The 24223-nt window shown below is 39.3% G+C and overlaps 1 protein-coding gene across 5 annotated transcripts; it reads right to left on the bottom strand.

Annotated features, from left to right (window-relative positions):
• Positions 1-3611: 3611 nt before the first annotated feature.
• On the bottom strand, positions 3612-20149 carry UEVLD (UEV and lactate/malate dehyrogenase domains). Of its 5 annotated transcripts, none has more exons than XM_089521026.1 (11): positions 19767-20146; positions 18739-18804; positions 16734-16897; positions 16034-16169; positions 15001-15119; positions 13152-13257; positions 11617-11787; positions 9266-9439; positions 7863-7950; positions 6083-6206; positions 3612-4158 (listed from the first exon to the last, which is right to left on the bottom strand). In XM_089521026.1, the coding sequence occupies exons 1-11, from the start codon at positions 19777-19779 to the stop codon at positions 3994-3996; spliced, it is 1326 nt and encodes a 441-aa protein (XP_089377152.1). In that variant the 5' UTR covers positions 19780-20146; the 3' UTR covers positions 3612-3993. The 5 variants fall into 5 exon arrangements, 3 of the variants coding, with proteins under 3 accessions (XP_089377152.1, XP_089377153.1, XP_089377155.1); XM_089521027.1 differs by lacking the exon at positions 6083-6206 and adding an exon at positions 5842-5879 and having other exon boundaries at positions 4067-4158; positions 19767-20149; XR_016280920.1 differs by lacking the exons at positions 3612-4158; positions 6083-6206 and adding exons at positions 5863-5879; positions 7051-7133 and having other exon boundaries at positions 19767-20149.
• Between the last annotated feature and the right edge of the window lie 4074 nt (positions 20150-24223).

Raw genomic sequence — 24223 nt, 5'->3', positions numbered from 1 at the left:
TCCATTTTGAGCATGATTAAGCAGCATGAATTTACATTTATGTGAGTGTCTTTAGCTTTTATGTTCTAGTGTCCTACATTTGTATTCAGTGTCCTCCCTTGCTGTGAGGACATCTGGCCACCCTGGTTGTGAGCCAGAGTGGCATAGTTGCTTGAGTGTTGGACTATGACTATGACTCTATGACTTTGGAGACCAGGATTCAAATCCCAGCTTGGCCATGGAAACCCACTGGCTCACCTTGGGCAAGGCTCACTCTCTCAGCCTCAAAGGATGGCAATGGCATTGGCAAACCCCCTCTGAAGAAACTTGCCAAGAAAACCCCATGATGGGTTTGTCTGACGGATATCATAAGTCAGAAACAAAGGCACACAACAAAAATAACACATTTTAATTTTCTCCTAGCTAAACACAATACAAGCGCACAGCAGCAATAGTGGCACCAGAGCTCTCTGACAGAGAAGGCTGAATATCTCGCAAAGCTACACATCCCAAAATTCCATAGCAGCCCTGGCAGTTAAAGAGGTGTGAAACTGCATGATTTCTGCAGTGCAGATGCAACCTTTATTTCATTTAGTTTTCTGCTTTTGAGATAAAAAACTGCTAAACTGCTCTGCAGTGCACTGGATGGTTCTCGAGCTGTAGCCGCTCAACTTCTCCCTCTCCCATTTCTGCCTTATTAATAATGTTAACAATTAGTAAATTACTCTGAATTGGATGCAGTATAGCTGTTTTAAATCAGTTACAAAACTAATAGACCATTCTATCAGCACTGCTGTTTTCTTAGGAGTTTATCAAACGGGACGGGAGTCTCTGTGTTTCGAAAGAGAAGACAGCGAGGTCAATTTGAAAATTCAGGCAATTACATGATTACTTATCACACCTTAAATTTGTTGTAATGGCCTACTCGAACGCGACCCAGATTCTGTGCAAAGTAAGCCATCACATCGGTGGGTTCTTAATTGCGAATTGGCACCCTTGCACATGCTCAGTGAGACTCCAGATGACTGGAACATAGCATATTGAGGCGAGTGAGAGAGGAACCCCAGAGTTTACAAAAGAGGTTGGTGGGAGGGGAGGCAGGAAGAATGGTTGAAAGAACATGCTCTATTCACGTTAAAATGAGCATATATTCACTCTTGTCACGTTAAAACATGAATATAATGGTTATCCAATAGCTCCAGGTCTATGCCTCTTAATTAGCAGGCAGCAGCCCCCCTCAGCAATGAAGGACAAGCAGAAGCAAAATTGAAGCGGAATTGCAGCGTGGCTTCATGGGAAATCCCCCTTCCAGATCGGGGAAAAACCAGGACCAAAGGAGACATGTACATCACACCAAACAACAGCGCATTGAGTGCGAAGTTGCCTAGGAATAGAGTTTATGACTTCGCTAGTTCACCGAATTTACTTAACTGTGGATTGATGTGTGATTGCATTCAGAGTGCGTTCAGACTGCCAGCGATCGCGTGGTAACCTTTCGTGCAATAATGTGAATACGCATGATTCTGTTCAGGATGACACTGGATTATACTTCCAATTTGAGTTGTTATATCCTCCTCACTCTCCCCTTAGCTCCTTCTCCCCCAACCAACAATATAAGGATTTATTATAGTGTACATCGTAATTAGATCTGTTAAAATAAAGTGTGCATACAATGAGGGGTTTATTATAACATACATTTCCTACACATTCTAAATGGTTTGAAATCTACCCTCATTCCACACGAAATAATTCCTGAATAAGAAAAACTCCCACCTTTGAGTTTTTTTGGGGGAAAGGGCAAGCCATTTCCTGATTATTTGGGATGCATCTACATTGTAGAAATAATGTAGTTTGACACCACTTTTAAGTGCTGTAGGTCCATTTTACGGAATCCTTGGATTTTTAGTTTTACAAGGTCTTTAGCCTTCCCTGCCAATATTGGTGCCTCACAAAACTACAAATCCCAGGATCCTTTAGGATGGCGCCAGGGCAGTTAAAGTAGTGTTTATTTCTACAGTGTAGCAGAGCTACTCCAACAACCGGTTTCCCCCATTGTTTCTTCTAGGTATTTTCTGTCTGTGGAGAAGGAGGGAAAAATCAAAATAGGTTGATTCTTTAGTCAGTCTAACCTTTGTTTGCCTAAGACCAAAGCTTTGGAAACAAAGGAAAACCTTCATTTCCATTTGAGTACCCAAGGAGACAAATATTCAGCAGGAGGTTGGACTGGATGGTCCTTGTGGTTTCTTCCAACTCTATGATTCTTTGATGCTGGTAGCATGAGCTTTTGTGGACTTGAGCCTATTTCCATCCTCACCTGAGGAATCAGGCTCAAGTCTACGAAAGTTCATACTACGAGCGTCTTTCTTTCAGTTAGTCTCAAAGGTGCTACACGATCCCTTTGCATATTGGCTTTCCAGATTAACATGACTCTTTTTGAATTCTTAATTCACCTGTGAAATTGACAGCAAAAATCAAGAAGCAACAGAGACACATCAGATACCATTACCCAGTTCTTTGGCTATTTTTATTGAAGTTACCTTTCTTTTTGTATTTTTTCCCATATGGAATTTGCTTACATGTGTAATGCAAATGGAAAGGCAAAATTTCATCCAGTTGTATAGAAAGTACAAAATATATACATTCATATCCAGGCTGACAAATATTTAGCAACTAATGGGAAAAAATGCTAAAACCTATCAGTGCAAAATATGGAGCAGTGCATTGTGGCCTAGTAAATATTATTAAAGATAAAATAAAAGATTACTCAGATATATAGAATTAAAAATAGTCCACACATGCTGTACCTTGAGTTGCTGAATCACCATTTAAAGTTTCAGTCTAGTAAATTTTGGTTAACTATCCAGTAAGTACATTCTTATCATTATTGTTTTAAACCATAATTTTAAAAAATCTAAAAGATCATATTATATTATCCAAAAATAGCTGTGTGTCTTAATACATTTCTTAATACCCTTGCATGAAACCAACCCATATAATATTGCATTTACAAGTTACCAATCAGAATCTTGTAATCCATGTGTGAGCTAAAAGCACTAATATGTACATGTGGAGAAGTCGCAAAATTTCCTGCTCCATCACTTCTTCTGTGCTCAGTTTCCTCTGGAGAATCACACGTTATTCTGCCCTGGAGCATGGTTTTCATGGAGCAGGAGAAAGGAAGAGGCATAAAGCAGCAGTACATACACAGAAGAGTGGATCTGGATCTTGGACAAGGTTTGCTTAAGAATATACATTTGATATAACAAACCACAGCAGTTAGTAAGTATAGGTTTCATTCATTTATGTGTGTGTTGGCCTCCTGCATGCACGCCAGGTGCATACACCACTAGAAATAGTGCAGGTCACCCCTCCACAGATATCTTAGATCCACAAGTTAGGAGGGAAGACTGTATAATACACATTTTTGACAGTTCTGTCCATAAATGCAAGGTGGCAATAGCTTATCACACACACTATAGATGTGTAACAAATGGTTAAAATAAGACCTATGAACAGAACTAATTTTCCTGCATGGACAGTTTGAGAAGGGAATTAATTGGTGGTTGTTAAAAGCCCATTGTAGTTCTGTATACTAAGCGTGACACAGAGGAGAAGATGAAAAACACTGTTCATTATTGTTACTGGAAAAAGTCTCTGTATAGGCAAGGTTATATGGCCCAAGAACAAAAACAAAAACAAACCCAACAACAAAAGCAAAATGACACATTTGACCCAGAATGTAACAACAGAACTAAGTTCCACATTACAAAATTGATATTCTGTCAACACTTTACATTCTAATAAAATATATATGAACTTGCATTATTTTGATTATCAAGAAAACATGTGTTCAGAGCGTTTTGACTCTATCTATTATTAAATATGCTGGAGTGTAATAAAGCTTCAGTGTTGTGAGGTAACGTTTAAGCAGCCAGACAAGGAATAGTGTTTCAGTTTCTTCTTCTTTTTTTTAATCTCAAGTATTTTTAGGAACACAATGATCCTCCACACTATTCAAAGCTTCAGCTGCTGTTGAAGATCATTAATTGATGCAGCACTGGACCGCAGTTTCTCTGCTACAGCATCCTGATCTGACAGTCTATTCATTTCAATTATTCCATTAATTCCAAGGACACAGGGTATACTTAAAAATACTTCACAGTTGATATCATAACATCCCTAAAGGGGAAAAAATTGTAGACATTCATGTACAGCTATTATACAATATTAATTATATATACATTATTAGAATTTCATTCATAAAGTGGTAAACATTGTTAACGTATTTGAGGATGTAGTATTAGGCACATTATCTTGGGAGTAAGTGCTATTGAACAGATTGGGACTTATATCTGAGGACACAATCACAGTGTAAATTACATTGTTATACCCTGCTGCACCCTATAGAAGACAGGAGTTAATGTAACTGGCTTTTAAGTCAAATACTGTAGATGCTTAAAAATGGGTAAGTATCAAGAGACATGACAGAGCCAATACCAGACAAAAACATTTCACTTTTAAGCAGACATCAATCCTCCTTTCCAGACCCTCCACCCTGAGGCCTGCCATTAGCTACAATTCCAGGTCACACATTATATTCAACATTTACATGAAACCGCTGGGAGAGATCATCCGGAGACACGGGGACACAATATTATCAGTACGCTTATGACACCCAAATATGTTTCCCTGTGTCTCCAACTGATGCAGTGACCAGGGATGGCATCTCTCCTCTAAATGCCTGTCTGGAGTCAGTAATGGGCTGGATGAGGGAAAACAGACTCAGTTTGAATCCAGAGAAAATGGAGGTGCTCGTGATAGGCTCCCCTGGCCCGGGGATGGATGTTTGTCCACCTGTCCTGAATGGGGTCACACTCCCCTTGAAGGACTCAGTTCGCAGTCTGGGGGTGCTCCTGGACTCGTCGCTCCACCTTACATCTCAGGTGGATGCGACGGTCAGGAGCACCTGTTATCAGCTTCAGCTGATACGCCAGCTGCGTCCCTACCTGGGCCAGGGGGACCTTGAAACGGTGGTACATGCTCTGGTAACCTCTCGATCGGATTTCTGTAATGCGCTCTACATGGGGCAACCATTGTACCACTCCCAGAAGCTACAATTGGTTCAGAATATGGCAGCAAGACTGGTCACTGGATCTTCCAGGGCCAGTCACATAACCCCTGTGCTTAAAGATCTGCATTGGCTGCCCATTCGCTTCCGGGCGCAATACAAGGTGTTGGTTATTACCTATAAAGCCCTAAATGGCTTGGGCCCAGGGTACTTGGCGGACCGCCTCTCTCCATACAATCCGCCCCGCACACTCAGGTCTGCTGGGAAGCAACCACTACGAGTTCCAGACGCAAAACACTCTACAACAACACAGAGAGCCTTTTCCATCTTGGCCTCGCAGCTCTGGAACTTGCTTCCCGGCGAGCTCCGCTTGGCCACCTCCCTCAACCTTTTCAGGAAGGGGCTAAAAACCTTCCTTTTCCAGCAGGCTTTCCCCTAATGTCCCAGTTGTAGCCCCTGCTCTCCCTTTACTGTTTGCATTCGTGCTAGATCGGATGTTATTAATTTCTATCTTTTAATATGTATTAATTGATGTGTTTTTTGGCGACTTTGTAACACTGTTTTTATATTGTAACCCGATTTGATCTTTGGAAAGGCGGGCTATAAATAAATATTTTATTATTTATTATTTATTATATATACCCAAGTCCTTCCCAGGCAAACATTATCTGAAGATGCCAGCCACAGATGCTGGCAAAAAGTCAGGAAGAAACTTTTCTGGAACATGGCCACATAGCCACAAAAAACTATTGTCATGGGATATATGATATGTTATGGGTGGAGTTTTTACATACATGAAAAGGTGGTCTTAAAATTGATCACATGTCTTGATCTAGCCAATGAAAACAGAGAAAATTATAACAGTAAATGGTTTATAATCATTGTGTAAAACATGGGGCAGTTGTGCCTACAAACCTGAGACACCCCTTCTTACAAGATTGTAATTAATAAATTAGAAAATTCTGCTTCACTTGCTTTGTCCTGATTAATTTGATTTGGTACATTTATACTTAAAAATCTATATCTCACACTTACCTTCACCATAGTTGATATGGAATGTACTTTTCTTTTATCATTCAGTATGCTGTCAGAGAGATCAGCTATTGATAGGCCAACAGACCAGGACCTTTGGCCTTTGCCTTTCAAAACTTCTATGGCTCTACAGAAAAGCAAACAATGAAATACCCAAAACAAATAAATCCAGCATTTAAAATGCCTTTTCCTAGCCAGCAACATGGCCCCTTTAAAGAAAGCAACACCATATGGTGGTACTTAAAATGAGTGGTACAAATAGTCTGCACATGAAAGAATACAATTAATGCATAATGGACTGATAAAGACAAACAAATTGAAACTTAATATAGATAAGACAGAGGTGCTCCTGGTCAGTCAGAGGACAGATCAGGGAATAGGGATTCTGCCTATGCTGGCTGGGGTTACACTTCCCCTGAAATGTGTGTTCTCCTGGACTCAATCCTGAACTTGAATGCCCAGGTTTCAGCAGTGGCCAGGAATGCCTAGTAAATCTGAGGAGCCAAATCTGGCTTTGATAACAAATGCCCTGATTACAATCTGTTTGAACTACAGTAACACATTCTACATGGGGTAGCCTTTAGAAACTAGAAACTTCAGTAGGTCCAAAATGCTGCAGGCAGAATATTAATTGGGGCCAGTTACAGGGAGCATATAAATCAGTTTCACTCACTACCAGTTTGTTTGTGGGCACAATTCAAAGTGCTGGTCATGATTTATAAAGTCCAATACATCTTAGGCCCAGATTATCTGAAAGACTGCATACCCATATGAACCTCCCCAGGTTTTAATATCCTTGGAGGAGAGCTAATATGTAGAGAGATCTTGTAACGCGTTTGAGACTAACTGAAAAAAAGAAGTTGGCATGGGCTTTTGTAGACTACAGTCTACTTCTTCAGATGCATTTAGTGGAGTAGAAACCAGGGACAGACATATATATGCCAGCTGCCTTTTGGTCCCATAACCATTACCATCTTGTTTGGTGAGGACATGAGAGACAGCCTTCTCAGTGGCTGCTCCCATTTCCTAGATCGGTCTTCTGTTTTCGTTTTGCCTGCAGGTAAGGATATTTTTTGTTTAAGCATGTTTTTAATGTGTAGTTTTTAACTTTTGTATTTTTATTTTCAACTTTTGTATGTCTCTTGCATTATTTTATACTGCTTCAATGTGATTATTTTAATTGTTTTTAAAAGTTTATTGCTACATTTTAATTTATTATTTTTCTAAGCTACCTTGTGCCCCATTCTGGGAGAAAGGCAGCATATAAATGAAATAAATAAAAATCGACATTATTTAAACTGAGATAAAAGGTATATATATATATATGTGTGTGTGTGTGTGCGCGCGCACAAGTATGACTCTGTCATCACTTCCTAACAGCAAGCACCATTTAACTCAGAGTGATTCATTACTGAGTGTGTATGTACATCAGTGGTACCCCAAGGCAGGGGAAGAGTTGATCAAGGGGTGTGTGCAAGACTTGAAAACCCTGATTCCCCCTCCTCCTCCTCCCAAACTTTATCTGGCCTAGAGGGGAGACAGTTAAGCACTGAATTTATTTAAATAAAAGTATTCTAATTTGAACAATGTTATTTCCCAATAAAAATTTAAAATATGAATATACCTGAATGTACAAATGAAAATACATACACTAAACAAAATATTTTAATTCATATACTACATGGGGGGGGGGGTATAACATCTGTATGTAGATGTAAAAGACGGTCCCAAGGATAAAAAGTTTGAGAACCATTGTTGTGCAGGACTGTACTTAGATGTTTACCTGTTAGCCAACTGCTGCTCGGCATTATGGTTTGTTACATCTCCATCATGCTGATTTGTTACGATATTAGTAGCACTCCATGCTGTCACTGAATAAGATAATAATCATTATTGTTGTTTTCAGATACAGTGGAACCTCGCCATACGCGAGCGCGCCATACGCGGCCTTTAGCATACGCGCTCAAGCCGCGGTGCGCATGCGGGGCGGAAGGGGCGGCGCGTCCCATTCAATTGAATGGGCGCACGTGCCCGTTGCGCCCTGTGCGCGTCCGCGCTGTCACGCACGAGCCCCATTGTTTCCAATGGGGCTCGAGCATAAGCGGAATTCGCCTTACGCGGAGGGATCCGGAATGGATCCCCCGCGTAAGGCGAGGACGGACTGTATTTGCATTTTTATCTTAACAAGGATTCCTCTTTAGAGTTATTTTTCTGGTTTTTAAATTAAACACCTTTAAAACTAAAGAGTTGAAGACTGTATGCATAAGAGTTTTCACCTTTCCATCTCTTAAAACAGCATTCTGTGGTCTGCACTTTATAATAAATCATTCAGAGATTAGCATCTTCCCTTTTCCTGACAGCGATTTAAAGTTTAGCTTTTTTGTGAATAAATTAGAGAGCTAGGGAAATTTAGAATGCTGTATCTTGTTGATGTACAGCAATACAACATGCATGCAACTATGTGTAGATAATGGCATAGGCACAAAGCAACCTACATTGACAAAAGGCAATTTAAAGCAAAACTATAAAATATGTAAATAAGAAATTGGCCACTGTAGATAGAATCACAATACTCCCTTCAATTTCTCCTCTTACCTATAAATTAAAGAAATCATAATATAAAGCAGAGTAAGGCAAGATGTGGCCTTCCCAATTTTATCAGATTTTTAACTCCCATCTTCCCTAGACAGCAAAGCTAGTGGTCAGGGATCATGAAAGTTGTTAGCCTCCCCAACTGACCTCAAAGGGGCGCTATATAAATAAATTATTATTATTATTATTATTATTATTATTATTATTACTACTACTCAAAAATAGCTGGGATGCAACTGCACGGCAGAAATAATCCAGTTTGACACCACTGTAACTGTCAGGAATTCCTATGGAATCCTGGCCTTTGTAGTTTTTTTTCTGACAAAGGCAATTAAATGTCTCACAAAATTTACCAGAATTCCATAGCATGGAAGTTAAAAGTGGTGTCAAACTGGATTATTTCTGCAGTAGAGATGCAGTACTGGAGGCTTCCAGTTGCCCAACCCCAGGTTTAAGGTTACACTAAGTATCTACCTTCAAATATATTAAAAAATTATGATATTTTCTGAAAATAATCTGCAACAATCCAGCTGTGTTCTAATACAAAATCCAGAGAAGATCTAATACATTGAGTCATGTAATCATATACTTAACCTTTGTCTTCTCCTTGTTCACCAATAATCCAATTATCTTTGCCTCTGGTTTGGGCTTTCAACACGTTTGTAATAATATGTTGAAATCTTGCTGAATCCAGATTACAACCAATGCCAATAACTCTGCTTTGAGGAAATCCACTCATCTTCCAGGATACATATGTCATTATTTCCACTGTACATTAAACACACACATATGAAAAGGCATAAAAATTACACTGTTTTTCTGGAAAACATTCAAGTGAAAATCCTTGCTTCTATAAATCTTATACTAGTGACAGGAAGTTGGCTATCAACAATTCTACTTATTTTAGTGATATTAATAAAATCTCCTAAAATATCGCAACATATCTTTTAGTAAGGTTCTTTAAAATCTTTTTGCATTTATTTTCAAATTTCAAAAGCATTCCTAAATTCTAATATCCCATACAACATTTCTCTTTATCTTAATGAAATCACATTCTTTGCACATTGCTATTACTTTGTAGTTTTTATTTTATGCAATGGCTTGATTGGCTGGCACAGTTACTACAACATTTATATTTGGCTGAGCAAATGCCTTATGGATGGATTATTATCCCAAGGGGATAACCATTAATTCTCTTTGAAATTACATCCAAAACTAAGCATGTTTGCCCAAAAGAAGATCTTATATAGGTGGTATCCAATTAGTGTTTTTCCAGTGTGCCTCTATCAGTGGAATGAAGACAGCAATTTTCAGTGATTTTGTCTTCATCAACGATTTCAATTAGACTTCCCAGTAAGTTATTTGGGATCACTGTCTTGATGTTTATTGCTTCTTCGAGGAAATAAGCAAAGGAATTTAGTATAGTAGACATTAAAGATAGCTTTATGTAACCTTTTGAGGCAACGAAGTACATTTCCTATCTTAACATCTGTCTAAAGGAGAATGCCAAAAGCATACATCCTTATAAGTCAAGACATACATAACACACCAAAATTCAAACTAAGGGACATGCTGACATTGTAGCAAGCTGGGACATAAGGCAGACAGCTGAGGCTTTCCTATTAATGTTTGCTAATGTGTAACTTGACATTGTTTATACTTAGATATAGTCTGGGCCTTTAGCAAATCAGCAAACTCTGAGGAGATAATGAAGTCCAAGAAATGCACAACAAGAAACAGGCGTTCACAAAAGCTAAAGGAAGCTTAGGACAGAAAGAATCCATGGTGGGATGTTGAGGATTAAGAAAGGTTGTGAAGAGAATCTTGAATATTTATTTTAATTTGTTGTTTGCTATATTTTATTGTTTGAATGTTAATATGTATTAATATATATTATGTTTAATTATTTTTTGTAGAATGTACACCATAGGCAAGTTTATTTTATTTTATCTATTTTAACTGATTGTATGGACAGTGTAAACTGACAGCGCTTTATAAATAAAGCTTAATAATAGATAGATAGATCATGTCACCAGGAATCTTACAACAACAACAGCTACATTCAGGCACCTGCAAGGGTTCCACTGAAAGCTATTGATAAAATGTATTCATGATAAGCAGTCCTAATTAATGTGACTGCTCAGGAGAGCTGACCCTGCTACACCAGTCTACTGTTGCTGCTGAGATGCTAATATTAGGTAAACAAGCACAGCTGACCCTACACATTTGCAGCTTTGACTTTTGTGGGTTTGATTATTTGCAGATTTGATAAATAGGTTCTTTCTAGGAATCTGTAGGTCATCCAGTGTGACTCTATGGCCAATTTTTGCCAAAGGTTGTGCAATGAATATGGAGGGCCCTCTGTACTGATTTCTAATACTTTGCAGATGTAGGACAAAAAACAGAAGGTAGACTTCCTGGTGTAAATTATGTGTATTTTTAAAAAATCTTGATTGAATTGTACAAGTTTTTCTTCTGATACGTGACTTGATGTCTTACATAAAATGTATTATGTATTACCATATGGACTGCTTGTATGAATAAAACATATTAACCACTGTTATAGAAATATGTCCCTGCTATTTTCCTGAATCATAGGACTCATACCAGTTGTGAGTAACAGGATTTTTTTATGACCCCTGCCTGCCAAGACCTGCCTGTGATCTACATACATGAAAGCTCAAATAACCCCAAAGGTAGACTGCAAGGAACTCTGCATTGACTCAGGCAGTTAGAAAAAAGTTGAATCATCCACTGAGAGAAAGTGTGTGTATGTGTGTGTACCATGACCATTTCAACCTATACACAAAGTATCTATCTTGCGGGTAGTTATTATTACAAATGGAGCAGATCTAATCAGCGAGCTTGCCTGTTAAAGGAATATTAATTACAAATCCTGTTATAAGCCAGAGGCCACTAAATCAAAAAGATAAACTTTGCCTTACCTGGTTGAGAAGCCACAAGCAGTACACTGTTTTGACTGTAATGTGCTACTGATGGAATAATGCCTCTGAATAATTCCACATTGCTCTGTACAACATCCAGATAGGAGTCAGCACTGCCTAAAGAATTCACTGTAAGCACCACCAATTTTGAGTGTGCAGAGGCAGAAAAATCTAATACAGACAAATAATGTTAGTCCATTAGTGCAATGTAATACCAGATTTCATCCTTACATACACTGCATTTAAAAGTAAAATCATTTCGCTCAAGAGTCTTCCTATTCTTGAATGTAGGAATTTGTGTGAAACTCTCAGAAAAAGTACACATAATGTTTTAAAAAAAACTACAGATTTTAAAAAATATATATAAACAGGGTTCTGCAGTGGTAGCGACAGAAGGCAAAGAAAGGGTCGAAGCTGCCCCTTCATAAGCTGGATTGGGGTCATGGCAACTACATGCCATGCCCCCAATCTACCTTGAAGCCATCCAAAAAAGGAGCGGCAAAGAGCCACTCCTTTTTTGGGCAGCAAAAAGCCAGCTTTGCCACCCCACGCCATGGACAGAAGCCAGCTTCACAACGCTCCGATAGCATGCAAGTCTAAACACCGAGTGTTATGAAGCCATCCCCATGTGATTGGCTGGGCAGCTTCTGGGCAGTTTTTGAGTGTGCAGCGTGTAAGGCAGCTTAACTTGCTGGTCTGTTCCAGCCCAAAATTTGCCAGCTTTAAGTAGTGTATTTCTCCTTCATTCCTTCCTTCACAGCCAATGCCTGCAGCTTTTTTCCTCCTGACATCACCAGCTATGTTGGTGCAATTACACCAGTGCAAGACACTGAAGCACATATAATCGTTTAAACACAGGTAGGATTAGCTATATATTTCCGCTGAGACAAATTAAATACATTTTAATTTCTGGCTTCCACATATTAACTTTATGATGGGCAGAGCCATCTTTACAAGAAATATTTCAGTTTGCAACACAGATAGAATGGGATGAACAATCTATTGCTCTCCAGATGCTGACTGCAACTCACATCATCCCTCATCATTGACTATCCTTTCGTAGGTCAGTAAAATGAATACCCAGTTTGTTTGGGGCAATTGGCTTGCAGACTGTAAACCACTTAGAGAGTGCTGTCACTATGAAGACGTATTAAAATGTAAAAGCTATTTCATTTATGTCAGAAAAAACTCTTCTAGAACACAGCCACATAGCCCCAAAAACCCACAGAAAAGCTATTGCTATGTTGGCTGGGACAGATTGGTACTGTAATCCAACAAGATCTAGAAGGTCACAAGTGAGCCCTAAAACCTAAGAGATACTCAATTAGTACAGTTCAATTTTAGTTATGAAGGAGTACAGATAAACGGGGTGCATTATTCCTTTTCCTAATTTAACACTGCACCTCAATATTGTCATGTTAATCCATTATTGCTTATTGAAATATTTTCAGCAATAATGCTGATAATTACTTGGAAAAATAGTTTAAACAATACAGGGAAAAGCATGCACATCAGAAATCAATGTGTGAGATTACCTTTGCTGATTTCCACCTTTGGCAAGGCAAAGATTTCCAGATCCATTGTGCCCCCTTTTACAGTACCTTCAGAGCAGTCCAAAACCACCACCTTGTCAGCAATATCCTGTAAGGATTTAAAGAGAAAAAGAAAGTTCTTAATCCAGGAAATTATGGTTTTGTATTCAGAAGGAAGTCCATGGGATTCAATCTAATCAAAGTACACACAAAGCTACCAAAAAGAAGGGTTACCAGGTAAAACAAGGGACAGGGCTTCTGTACCTTTATTAGTTGTGCAGAATGAGGCATTTCTGCAGATGTTGTTTGTCATGCAAGATTTCCCTGCTGAAATTCTTCTATACTATCATTAAAGGTACAGGAGACAATCTCTTTATTTCACTTGGCAACTCTATCAAAATGAAATTAATTTTATTTCTAATTCCAAATATTAAATGAAAAAAAAATTAACAGTCAACTCCTATATATTCCCACTCAGGCAGCTTTTCACTGGATGACCTTTGGACAGCATGCTAAATCTGACCAATTTCAATGGGAGGCACTGGCAAAACACCGCTTGCATTATTTACAACATCATCAGCATGGATTGCCAAGTGTTGGGAGTTATACAAACTAACCCTTGCAGCATAACCCTATGCAGTTTTATTCAGAAATGTTTACTGCAACATCCTTCCAGAAAAGTATGGATGGGGCTTACTCACAGGTAAGTCCCATCCATACTTTTCTGGAAGGATGTTGAATACAGCAAGAGTAAGGGGTGAAACACATGGGCAAAATAAAGTGGTTTCCAGCCAGTTTGAAGGCAGGGAGTTTAGACGATACATGATGCAAAACCAGGTGGAAAGTGAAATGAAGCTGCACTCCAGGCTAAAAACTGGAGCAAAAAGTAGCTGGGATACTCTGGTTCAAGGTGGAAAATGCACATTTTCATACTGGCATGTGAACAGCCCTGCACCAGTACAGGACTGGCAAAGCAAAAAGGTGATCCCAATAATGCCATGGATATAATTACAACTTACACAAACCAGATAATCCAACAGGGGGCATGAGATGAAGGGGGTATGTATTGGGGGCCTCCATGACTGTGCTTTGCCACTGGGCACACCAATGCACTGTACAGGGAGGGCATCACATGTGCGACTGTGTGGCTGACCATATGGGTGTCAAATGGAATGGCATCTGGGTAGGAAGAGGGAGGTAATTGGAGGTCAATGGTGATGTGTTTCTGCGATGGTGCATATGCATGGTGGGCAAGCAGCAAAATAATAATAATAATAATAATAATAATAATAATAATAATAATAATAGTTGCAGAGCGCAGTTTGACATCCCACAGTCTGGACAGCCCGTGGGTGTTCAGCCAACCTTGGGAGAGCGTCGTGGGGACAGTGAGGTTTCGATCTGTTTTCAGAAAATGCAGTATCAAGCTCCAGCTCTTAGTAAGTCTACACATATAAAGTATGATCCATTAATTGTATCCAGACCTGATTTAAATGTATTTTGTGAAGGCATCCTCTCTCTCTCTCTCTCCCTCTTTCTCTCTCTCTCTCTCTATATATATATGTAGAAAAAGGGAGATAGAGAGAGAATGCTTTTCTCTCCAAAATCAATGTGTGAGATTTAATTTTTACTTCAATAATTTAACATTTATCTAAAATTCTCTGTCTCTCTCTGTGCGTATATATATATATACACAAACACAAACACACACATACATATGCAGAGAGAAAGAGAATTTTAGATAAAAGTTAAATTTTATATGTGAAGTATACTGTACATTTTCTTGAATTATTCTGTTTCTTGAATTACTCTGTTGCAGAAGCAATACTGTATAGTCATTTGATTTGAATACCTTTGCTGAAATAGCTAGTGCACAGGCAAGGCCCAGATCTCCTGCTCCAACTATTGTAATTTTATTAAATTCTCTGTCATTTTTCTTCACATCTCCCTTTGATTGCATGTTGTTTTCACCTAAAACCACAAATGATAAATTATATAATAAGTCTAGAGAGCTGTAAATATCATATTTGCCTAGAAAACATTATTGGGTCCAAAGAAACAAATTTTAACTACTGAAATTATTGTGTTATAATGGTTAGAATTACAACCATTGGCCAAGGAATTAGGATACTCAGGTTCAAGTTACTACTGGGTCACAAAGCTCACTGGATGACCTTGAACCAGTCACTGTCTCTCAGCCTGACCTATCTGACAGGGAGGTTGTGATCATAGTTTGAACAGTTACTCTGAAAAAATAATCAGTTACAATTAAAGTAATTTAATTGTACATTTGTTCATATGAAAAAGGGGTGGTGGCAGTAGTCTTTTTTTACAATTACTTTTGAGCAATACTTGGAGTTATTTACTTTTAAAAGTAACTTTCTAAGCTCTAGCTGTAAGCACAAAGTTGAAAGAGACCCATGGGCATTTCCCAGCTTCTGACAGACACTTTGCAATGCATTCAACCTGCAGAGCCTTAGGGGAAAGATTTTCTTAGGGGAAAGACTTCCATAGATGAGCCAACAAGACAAGGAACTTTGTTGCACCAGCCTTCCTTTGGATTTTAAGCTTTCTTCCTATAGTTGAACAGGGCATTGGATTGGGCATTTAAAGTAAAACCGTAAAGAGAAGCCTCCAACATGAGGAGAGGGGCTGTGTTTCAGGAGTTAAACACATACTTTGCATATAAAAGTTCCTAGGTTCAATCCCCAGCACCTCTGAGTAAGACAGGGAAATCTCTCAGTTGAAACCTTGAAGCACCAGTGCCAGTTAGCAGGCTACATGAACCATAGTCTGACTTAGAAAAAGGTAGCTTCTTACGTTTCTAACACATGACCGGTCACATTTATGAACACCAGATGAACAGTTCCTAAAAAGATGCAAACCTTCAGTGATTTTTGCAATATAAGACAGCAACTCCAACTGTCTAGCTGCATCACCAGAGGATAATGAATACAATGGGAGCTCCTCTTCAAATTTCATGATCATTTCCTTTATCAACCCTACAATCATTGACTGTGGCTGAAATACAGAAATGATGAGAATCAGATTTTAAATAAATGTTCTAACAGATAGAAATTCTACAGAAAAAAAAAAGCACTTCCTTTTTCTAAACTTGGACGCGGCACAGAGCGCCAATAAGAAGTGCCTCCCCAGCGCCTCTCTTTGCTTTGCAGGAGTGCCACAGCAACCAAATTGTGCGGTGCTGCTGCACAGTAAAAAGGGAGCTACGACACCGCAAAGCACCAGAGACTACGCAGTGACGTTGCAGCTGCATCGTGCCGTTTGGACGCAGCACAGCTGCAACGTCATTGTTGCGAGCGCCGTCTGTACGGCGCTGTGCAGCTGCAGCACGTCCATGACATGCTAGGGTTGCAGGGCCTGTGCATGCCCCACCCTCGAGCAACCCTAGCATGTCATGGGCGCACCGCAAAGGGCCCGTCTGTACCGGGCCTTTGTCTTTTTCTAATTTAACATGAACACGTCATGTTAAAAGATGCATATTTACACAATTAAGGTATATATATGATATAAAAAACTGAACTGATTTTAGTAGCATTTCTTATAATGCACATATATCCTTACATGGCTCCAGTTTTGTAAATATGGCAAGTAGATTCTTCCTTGGGCATCCACATGTTTTCCTACAGAAATTCCCATGTTTGCTGTGGGCTTCAAGAAGCAAATTGGAGGAGTAAAAGGATGAGAATCTAAAATCCATAGGCAAATTGGAATGTTGTAAGAATTTCCTGTCAAGATATAACATATAAGATATTATGATATCTGCTTGATTCATTATGTAAATGTTTTAAAATATACATTGGATTTTTAGCCCAAAGCTTGGCAGGTTCCCGATATGCTGGATTTATTTTACTGCCCACAAAAATCCCATGATTTTCCAATTAGAATTAAGTGCAAGCTAGCAATATAAAAGGGCAGCTCTCCACATAATATTAAGGAATAAGGGGCCTCTTTCATATTCTAGGAATTTTTTCACTTCCTCAATTGCCTTACAGAGGTCCCCTCCCAGTCTCCTCTCTTGTCCTCTAAACCCTCATCATTTCAACAGTCTCATTTCCCAGAGAGGGGAAGTTTTTTGTCATTGCTACTGAACAATGTATGTTACCATCTGCCTCTATTATTGAAAGGACACTTTACTTACTCCAAGAGTATATAAACAGCCCAATAAATATTTCCCAGGCAGATTACACACAGAACACTATAATCTATTTAAAATGAATAAAATAACATAATGAAGCACAATGAAAGGTAAAAGAATTAAAAAAAGTATTTGACAAGACTGGAAAGACATCAGTGTATGTGTCTGATGAGCTCCGTAGGGAGAGTATTCCAAGGCAATGGGGTACCACAAATAAGAAGACTTTTTCTCCCACCACCACATTGCTTCAGATTTTGGGGCCACCCGGACAAGGGCTGCTGAAGACTGTCTCGGCATCCCCAGATTAAGAAACATTTATTCTAACTCCAAATTAAGCAGCCAAAACAAAACCACTAAGAAATGAGATGGATGCATCAGCCTGCTGAGGAGAACTACAAGGTTTTCAGAAGTACATTCAACATAATAACAGGATATCCCCATCCCCTAAAATCACCCATGAACATTGAACATAGTGTTACTTCTGGCTGCAACAAAAAGTTGAGTTTCATTTGGAAAACAAAAAACTCTGTGTGTGTGTGTGTGTGTGTGTGTGTGTGTGTGTGTGTGTGTAAAATGGAGCAGTACAGAAATCGTGAACAGGAGGCTATATCAGGATTAGACGTAAAGACACATTATGTTGGCTATGATTGGAATAAGTATAAAGATGAAAGTGATCATGCCCTACGTTAAATGGAAAGCAGCTGGAGAGAGCAGCAAAAGAGAGGAAAAGAGATTTCACTTATCATTAGGAAGAAATTTCTGACAGTAAGAGCTGTTCAACAGTGCATGTGCTTTGACTGTGTATTCCTGCATGGCAAGGACTGGATGGCCCCTGTGGTCTCTTTCAACTCCATACATCTATGATTCTATGTTTGTTGTTAACCTTGACTCATAACAATCATGTGGATGGGGCACCTCCAAGACCCCCTGTCTCCAGTGCTTTGTATACATGTTGTAGATTCTTGCCCGTGACCTTCCTAATTGATTCTAGCCACCTGATGTGTGTTCTTCCCCTCTTATTATTGCCCTCAACCATTCCAAGAATTATTGATTTTTCTAATGGGTTGCACCTTCTAAGGATGTGGCCAAAGTATGACAGTCTCAGTTTGATCACCTTGGCTTCTAGGGGTATTTCAGGCTTGATCTGTTCAAGCACACATTTGTTTTTGTTTTTGATATCCTCATCACTCTTGTCCAGCATTACAACTCAAATGAGTTGATTTTCTTTTTATCTGCTTTTTTCACTGTCCGGCTCTCACATTCATATATAACGATGGGGAATACCATGCCTTGGATGATTCTAATGTCAGTGCTCAATTGTATATCTTTACACCTTAATATCTTGTCTAGTTCTTCTATTGCTGCCATTTTTGTTAAAAGGACTTCACAAACCAGTTATCAGTAAATATAAAAATATTGTACTGTATTTACCTTGATATTTTACTGGAACAGTGCCGCTAAAATTCAGAAGGTCTTTCTGAGACCCATCCTTGAAAGCTGAAATTGAGAACACTGATTTGTATATATGTACATATTTCATTTTTTCCTCTTTCAAATGTCTTTAATGTTAATACTGCCTGGTTCATTTTTTATATCAGCATTACTTATCATTTAGCAGGTATCAGAGTTACTTTAAAAATTGAAGTGATCAAGAAAATTTAAAAAAAACAGAGCAAAAATATCAACACACCAAAATGTAAAAAGAAGCACAGTAAATAGAATTACTATATATTATAGTATATAATATAGGAGCAAAAACAAGAATCTAAAACAAATTGCAGCTGATTTCCAATAGTTTCAAAAGGTAAATGATAATAATTAGGGATACAATCAAGTTTCAAATAAGAAATCTGATTCCACTTATCCCCCCCCCCCCCAGTTTTTACTAAACACAATGGGTGTACTGCTTAGTAAACATGCACAGGATCATACTTGACATGATACCCTAAAAGTGACTATTAGTCCCTAGCTGGAGGAGACCCATTGAAACAATGGAAGTCACAAAAGTATTGATACACTACGTTTTTATTTATTTAACAGGTCTATTAAGATTAGCAGTTTGGTTCAGGTCTATACTGTCAACGAGTCTAAACATTAACAAGGGAAATTAAATTTTTTATTTGAAATTACAGTACTTGTTTTGGCTACAAGTCACAACTACATATGAATCACTATTTTTATTCATTAGGAAAATTTATATCCTCTTTTCATTTTCACAGAGAATCCAAAATTGCTTCACAAAAACAATAAATACAATTATAATTTTATAAAATTATAACAAGGGACAATAAAAACAACCAATAAAAATAATAGCAATCATTATTAACAATCAGGGTAGCTAGCAAATGCCTAGGCAAAAACACATGTCTTAAGTTTAAAGCAAAAACAATCCACACTTGGATCCCTTGCATGCTAACACATTATCAAATACTGAGAATAATAATATATTTTATTCTTACAATAGGTGCTCATGGCAAATCTGACATTTGGATATAATTCGTTTACACTCTTCAGTTCTTCTATGGTCAGATCTCTAAATTTATACTGGAAACAAAACAAATATAATCCTGTTATTTTAAACAACTTTATTTTGCTGTAGCCTTGCTTTTAACACTTATTAATATACTTAAGCAATTAATCATTACAGCTGAAATCCTAAATACATGGAAATGCAAGCCTCTGCCTCTTTTGAATTACTAGTTTGGTGTGAGCCTGATGATTTTGTCAACACAATCAACATAATTTGGGTCTTACACTGCATATATAAGTATAAAGATGGCCTTACCATTTATTACTGATATTTGTTTCACTAATGAAGGAAACCTTCTCATTTCTCAATTAAAGTACCACTTTTGTTCTTTGAAAACATGCATCATTGTTAAGTATGCATTTAAGCATCATTCATCATTTTAAAGCTTCATATATTCAGAATGTCAAAGTTTGATATTCTAGTGATTCGTTGTTTTTTTCTTCTTGTTGTGTGCCTTCAAGGTATTTTCAACTTATGGCAACGTTATAATGGGGTTTTCTTAGCATGATTTGTTCAGAGAAGGCTTGCAGTTGCCATCTGAGGAGGCAGAGAAAGTGTGATTTGCTCAGGGTCACCGAGTGGGTTTCCATGGCCAAGTGGGAATTCGACCTCTGTTCTCCAGAATCATAGTCCAGTGCTCAGACCACTACACCACGTTGGTTCTCATAATCTATTGAATCCTTGATTTAACAGATATTATATACACATCAAGGCTGCAATCCTATGCCCACTGTTTTGTGAGTAAATCTTACTGAACATCGTAGGGCTGTCTTACTTCTGAGTATACTGAGGCAGGATCCTGCAATGCTGCACACAGTTAATCCATAAGGGAATTTCATGGTACACAGATGGTCTCACTTCTGAACCATGTATAGAATTGAACTGAAAGTGCAAAAGGCTTTTTTTAACTTATTCCTCACTTTCACCATAAGAACTAATTTTTATGATCTCCTTGTTCTTGCTATATATATTGTATAAAGCACTGGGAGTTCTACATTCAGTCCAAAAGTTGGCTTGTGGGAGGGAGCCAACTTGACTGTGGGAATAATGAACAAAAGAGAAAAACTATACATTTTATGGTGACCAATGCAAAGTGTACACAATTGTGAAGTCTCTTCATTACTTTGTGAAAGCTATTATGCAAAAGGGGAAAGGGGGAGCTGATGTTAAATTCACTAAGACTGCATCTATACTGAAGAATTAATGCAGTCTGACACTGCTCTACTTACCATGGCTCATTGCTATGGAATTCTAGGCTTTATAGTTTTGTGAGATATTTAACTTTCTCTTGCAGAAAGCTCTGGTACCACAACAAACTACAAATCCCAAGATCCCATAGGATGCAGTCATGACAGTTGAAGTGGTGTCTAACTGCATAAATTCTGCAGTGTGGATGCAGCCTAAGTCTGATTAAAGAAAGTTTTTAAAAGGAATGGAGAAAGAGTAATAAATTTAAATGGATTAGATTCTACTAGACATCATGCCATTTTTACAGTAGGCTTAGGATGGTTGCGATAAAGAAAACTGTAATGACCAATTCCCCCACTGATCAAGACATTTCATTCCTTTTTTACATGACAAAAACAGCTCTGCTGGTCAGTAGGAAGAAGAAAAAAAGCCCCAAATCCACCAGTGGAGCAACAGCTACCAGAGTGAGCAAGCTCTATTTCTTCCCCAGTGCTTAACTGTCAGTACCTTAGCCTGATGAAGACCTCTAGTGATCTAGAGAGCTTGGCTTGCACATATTTGAAGGATTTTATTATGGTGTATCTGGGGTGTATCTGGGGTTTTATTTTTTATGTATCTTAGGTTGAGGTTGCATTCACTATCTGAAACATTTATAACCATTACAGGTTGGGACTGAAGAGTCATAAATGGCAGAATAATTCCAGATTCCCACAACAGTGTTGACCCCCTTTAACAAATACAAATGAATAAATAACAATGAGGGGTGCTGGGGTGGATCTGCCTTGGATCTGTGGAGAAAGGATGAAATGTTACCACTTTTGTGACAGTCAGACAGGAAACAACTGGCCCATAGAAAAACAGGAAGCAAGTGTGGCGTTGCCAAAATGGAAAATGGACAGGGCTCCTGTACCTTCATTGGTTTTGTAGAAGAGAGCCAGGGTAACATAATGGTTTTATCACTTGGCTCTATCTCTGAAGACCTGCTAAACCATAAAACCCACTGGGTGACCTTGGCCAAGTCACTTTTGAACAAATGATGCCAAGCCCATGATAGGTTCACCTTGGGGTAGCCGTAAATCAGAAATGACTTGAAGGTACACCACCACAAGGAGAGGGAAATTCAACGGATGATGTTTGGGGCCATTCACACTATACCCTTATAGTGCTATTATCCCACTTTAACTGCCATGATTCCACCCTATAAAACATTGGGATCTGTAGTCTGTTGACCACTATAGCTCTCTGCCTGGGAATTTTAAATGTCCCTCCTGAAACTGCAAATCCCAGGACCAACCCACAGCACTTTAAACGCAGAACTATAGCACTACAACTGCATTGTGTGAATGAGCCTTAAGTAACAAGCAGCAATTCCTCCTTCTCAGGGTGACCATGTGTCCTCACTGCAAAGGAGGGCAAGGAACTCCAGAATGTAGGACATTCAAGAAAAATGGAGGAACACCTCCCCACACAAAAAAACCCCCTCAAAACACTCCCAGAAATGTCAAAGCATGCTTCTTAGTCCTGCTCGAAATAGAGGACATTTGGGAACTCCTCCTGGACTGAAGGCTTAAATGGAGGACAGGTCCTGGAAAAAGAGGACGTCTGCTCAGCTTGATGCTTCTTAGTCCTGCTCAAAAGGGAAGACATTTTGGGATTCCTCCTGGACAGAAGGCTGAAATGGAGGACAAGTCCTGGAAAAGGAGCTCTTAGTCCTGCTCAAAGGGGAGGACACTTTGGGACTCCTCTGAAACGAAGGCCAGGTCCTGGAGGGGGAAAAGAGGACCCCTGGCCACGCTGCTCCTTCTGCACACCAGTCAAGGCAAAGAGGAGCCCTCTCCAGTTCTCACTGGGGCAGCCCTAACTCTGCAATGGCTCCCAAACTTTGGCCTCCCAGATGTTTTGGACTACACCTCCCAGAATCCCCTGAAACTCCTGGCCCATCTGGCTGGGGGTTTCTGGGAGTCGGAGTCCAAAACAGTTGGAGGCCCAAAGTTTGGGAGTCATTGGAGTAAAAGGAAGTGGGGATCAGAGGGTTTCACCACCACTACCATCACACACACACAACATCCCCCCCAAAATGGAGGCTGGCACTCTAGGGCCCGCTTGCCTTGGTCAGGCATTTCCTCAGTTTCTCCTCAGAGAACTCCATGGCGTCCCCAAGGGCGACGGCGCTTCCTCCTTCGGGGGCTGAGGGCAGAGGCAGCAAGGCGGCCAGGGGAAGGGAAGGGAAAGAAAAGAAGGCAGCCAGGCCGGCCTTGCAACCTTTACCCCCTTTCCCCTCCTCCTGCAGCCCGCCCTCGCCTAGGTAGGGCCAGCCCCAGGCCTCCTCCTCCTCCTCCCTTCCTTTCTCAGGGAGCAGGAAAGATACTAACCCAAATAAAGGGAAGTACTGCAGATACAGATTGGAGTTAATAAAAGAAAGAAAGAAAAACACAGCAACATATAGATAACAGTTCGATTGATGGGTACCCCACAAGGGATGGAGACATATGTTAGGTGCAATATATTACAACATCCAATTAATATGTAGGGGTGTAAAGGTTTATTTTATATGTAACCAATGAAATGTGATTTGTAGTTTTCTTTGCTCAAGGAACTATAAAGAGCTGTTTCTTTGGGGGAATCTGGGTCCCAGTAATTTAGTAACTATGATTCTATGATTCCTCTGGGTACAGCTGCAGCAAAATAAACTCTGTTTTCCAATGGGGCTCCTGGGGCTCCCTGGTTTTGGTTTTAAATTCTACAAGAAATCTACTACACTGCCATGGGGTTTTCTGAGGCTGAGAGAATGTGGCTCGCCCAAAGTGGGTTTTCCATGCAGGGTGACCAGATGTAGGACGTAAAAAAAGAAAATGGAGGACATGACCCAATAAAAGCTAAACAAACAAAAAAACAACCACTCATATCAAACGGCAATGCAGGCTTCTTAGTCATGCTCAGAATGGAGGGTATTTTGGCATTTCTCCTGGACAGAAGGTTGGAATGGAGGGCAGGTCCTGGAAAAAGGAGGACTTCCAAAACACATTGCACAGATGATCCAGTTTGGCACTACTTTAACTGCACTGCATCTGAGGAAGTAGACTGAAGTCTAGGAATGCTCTCATGCTGCCAGCTTCTTTCTTTCAGTTAATCTCAATGGTGCTACAAGATCTCTCTACTTATTAGTATAATTATTGCATCTAAATGCAGCTGAGGAAG

Source organism: Sceloporus occidentalis, unplaced genomic scaffold, assembly GCF_023333645.1.
Source record: "Sceloporus occidentalis isolate IW3139 unplaced genomic scaffold, rSceOcc1.0.p SCAF_4, whole genome shotgun sequence".
In the NCBI taxonomy this organism is placed as follows: Eukaryota; Metazoa; Chordata; class Lepidosauria; order Squamata; family Phrynosomatidae; genus Sceloporus; species Sceloporus occidentalis.
This window is presented reverse-complemented; position numbering and strand designations above follow the sequence as displayed.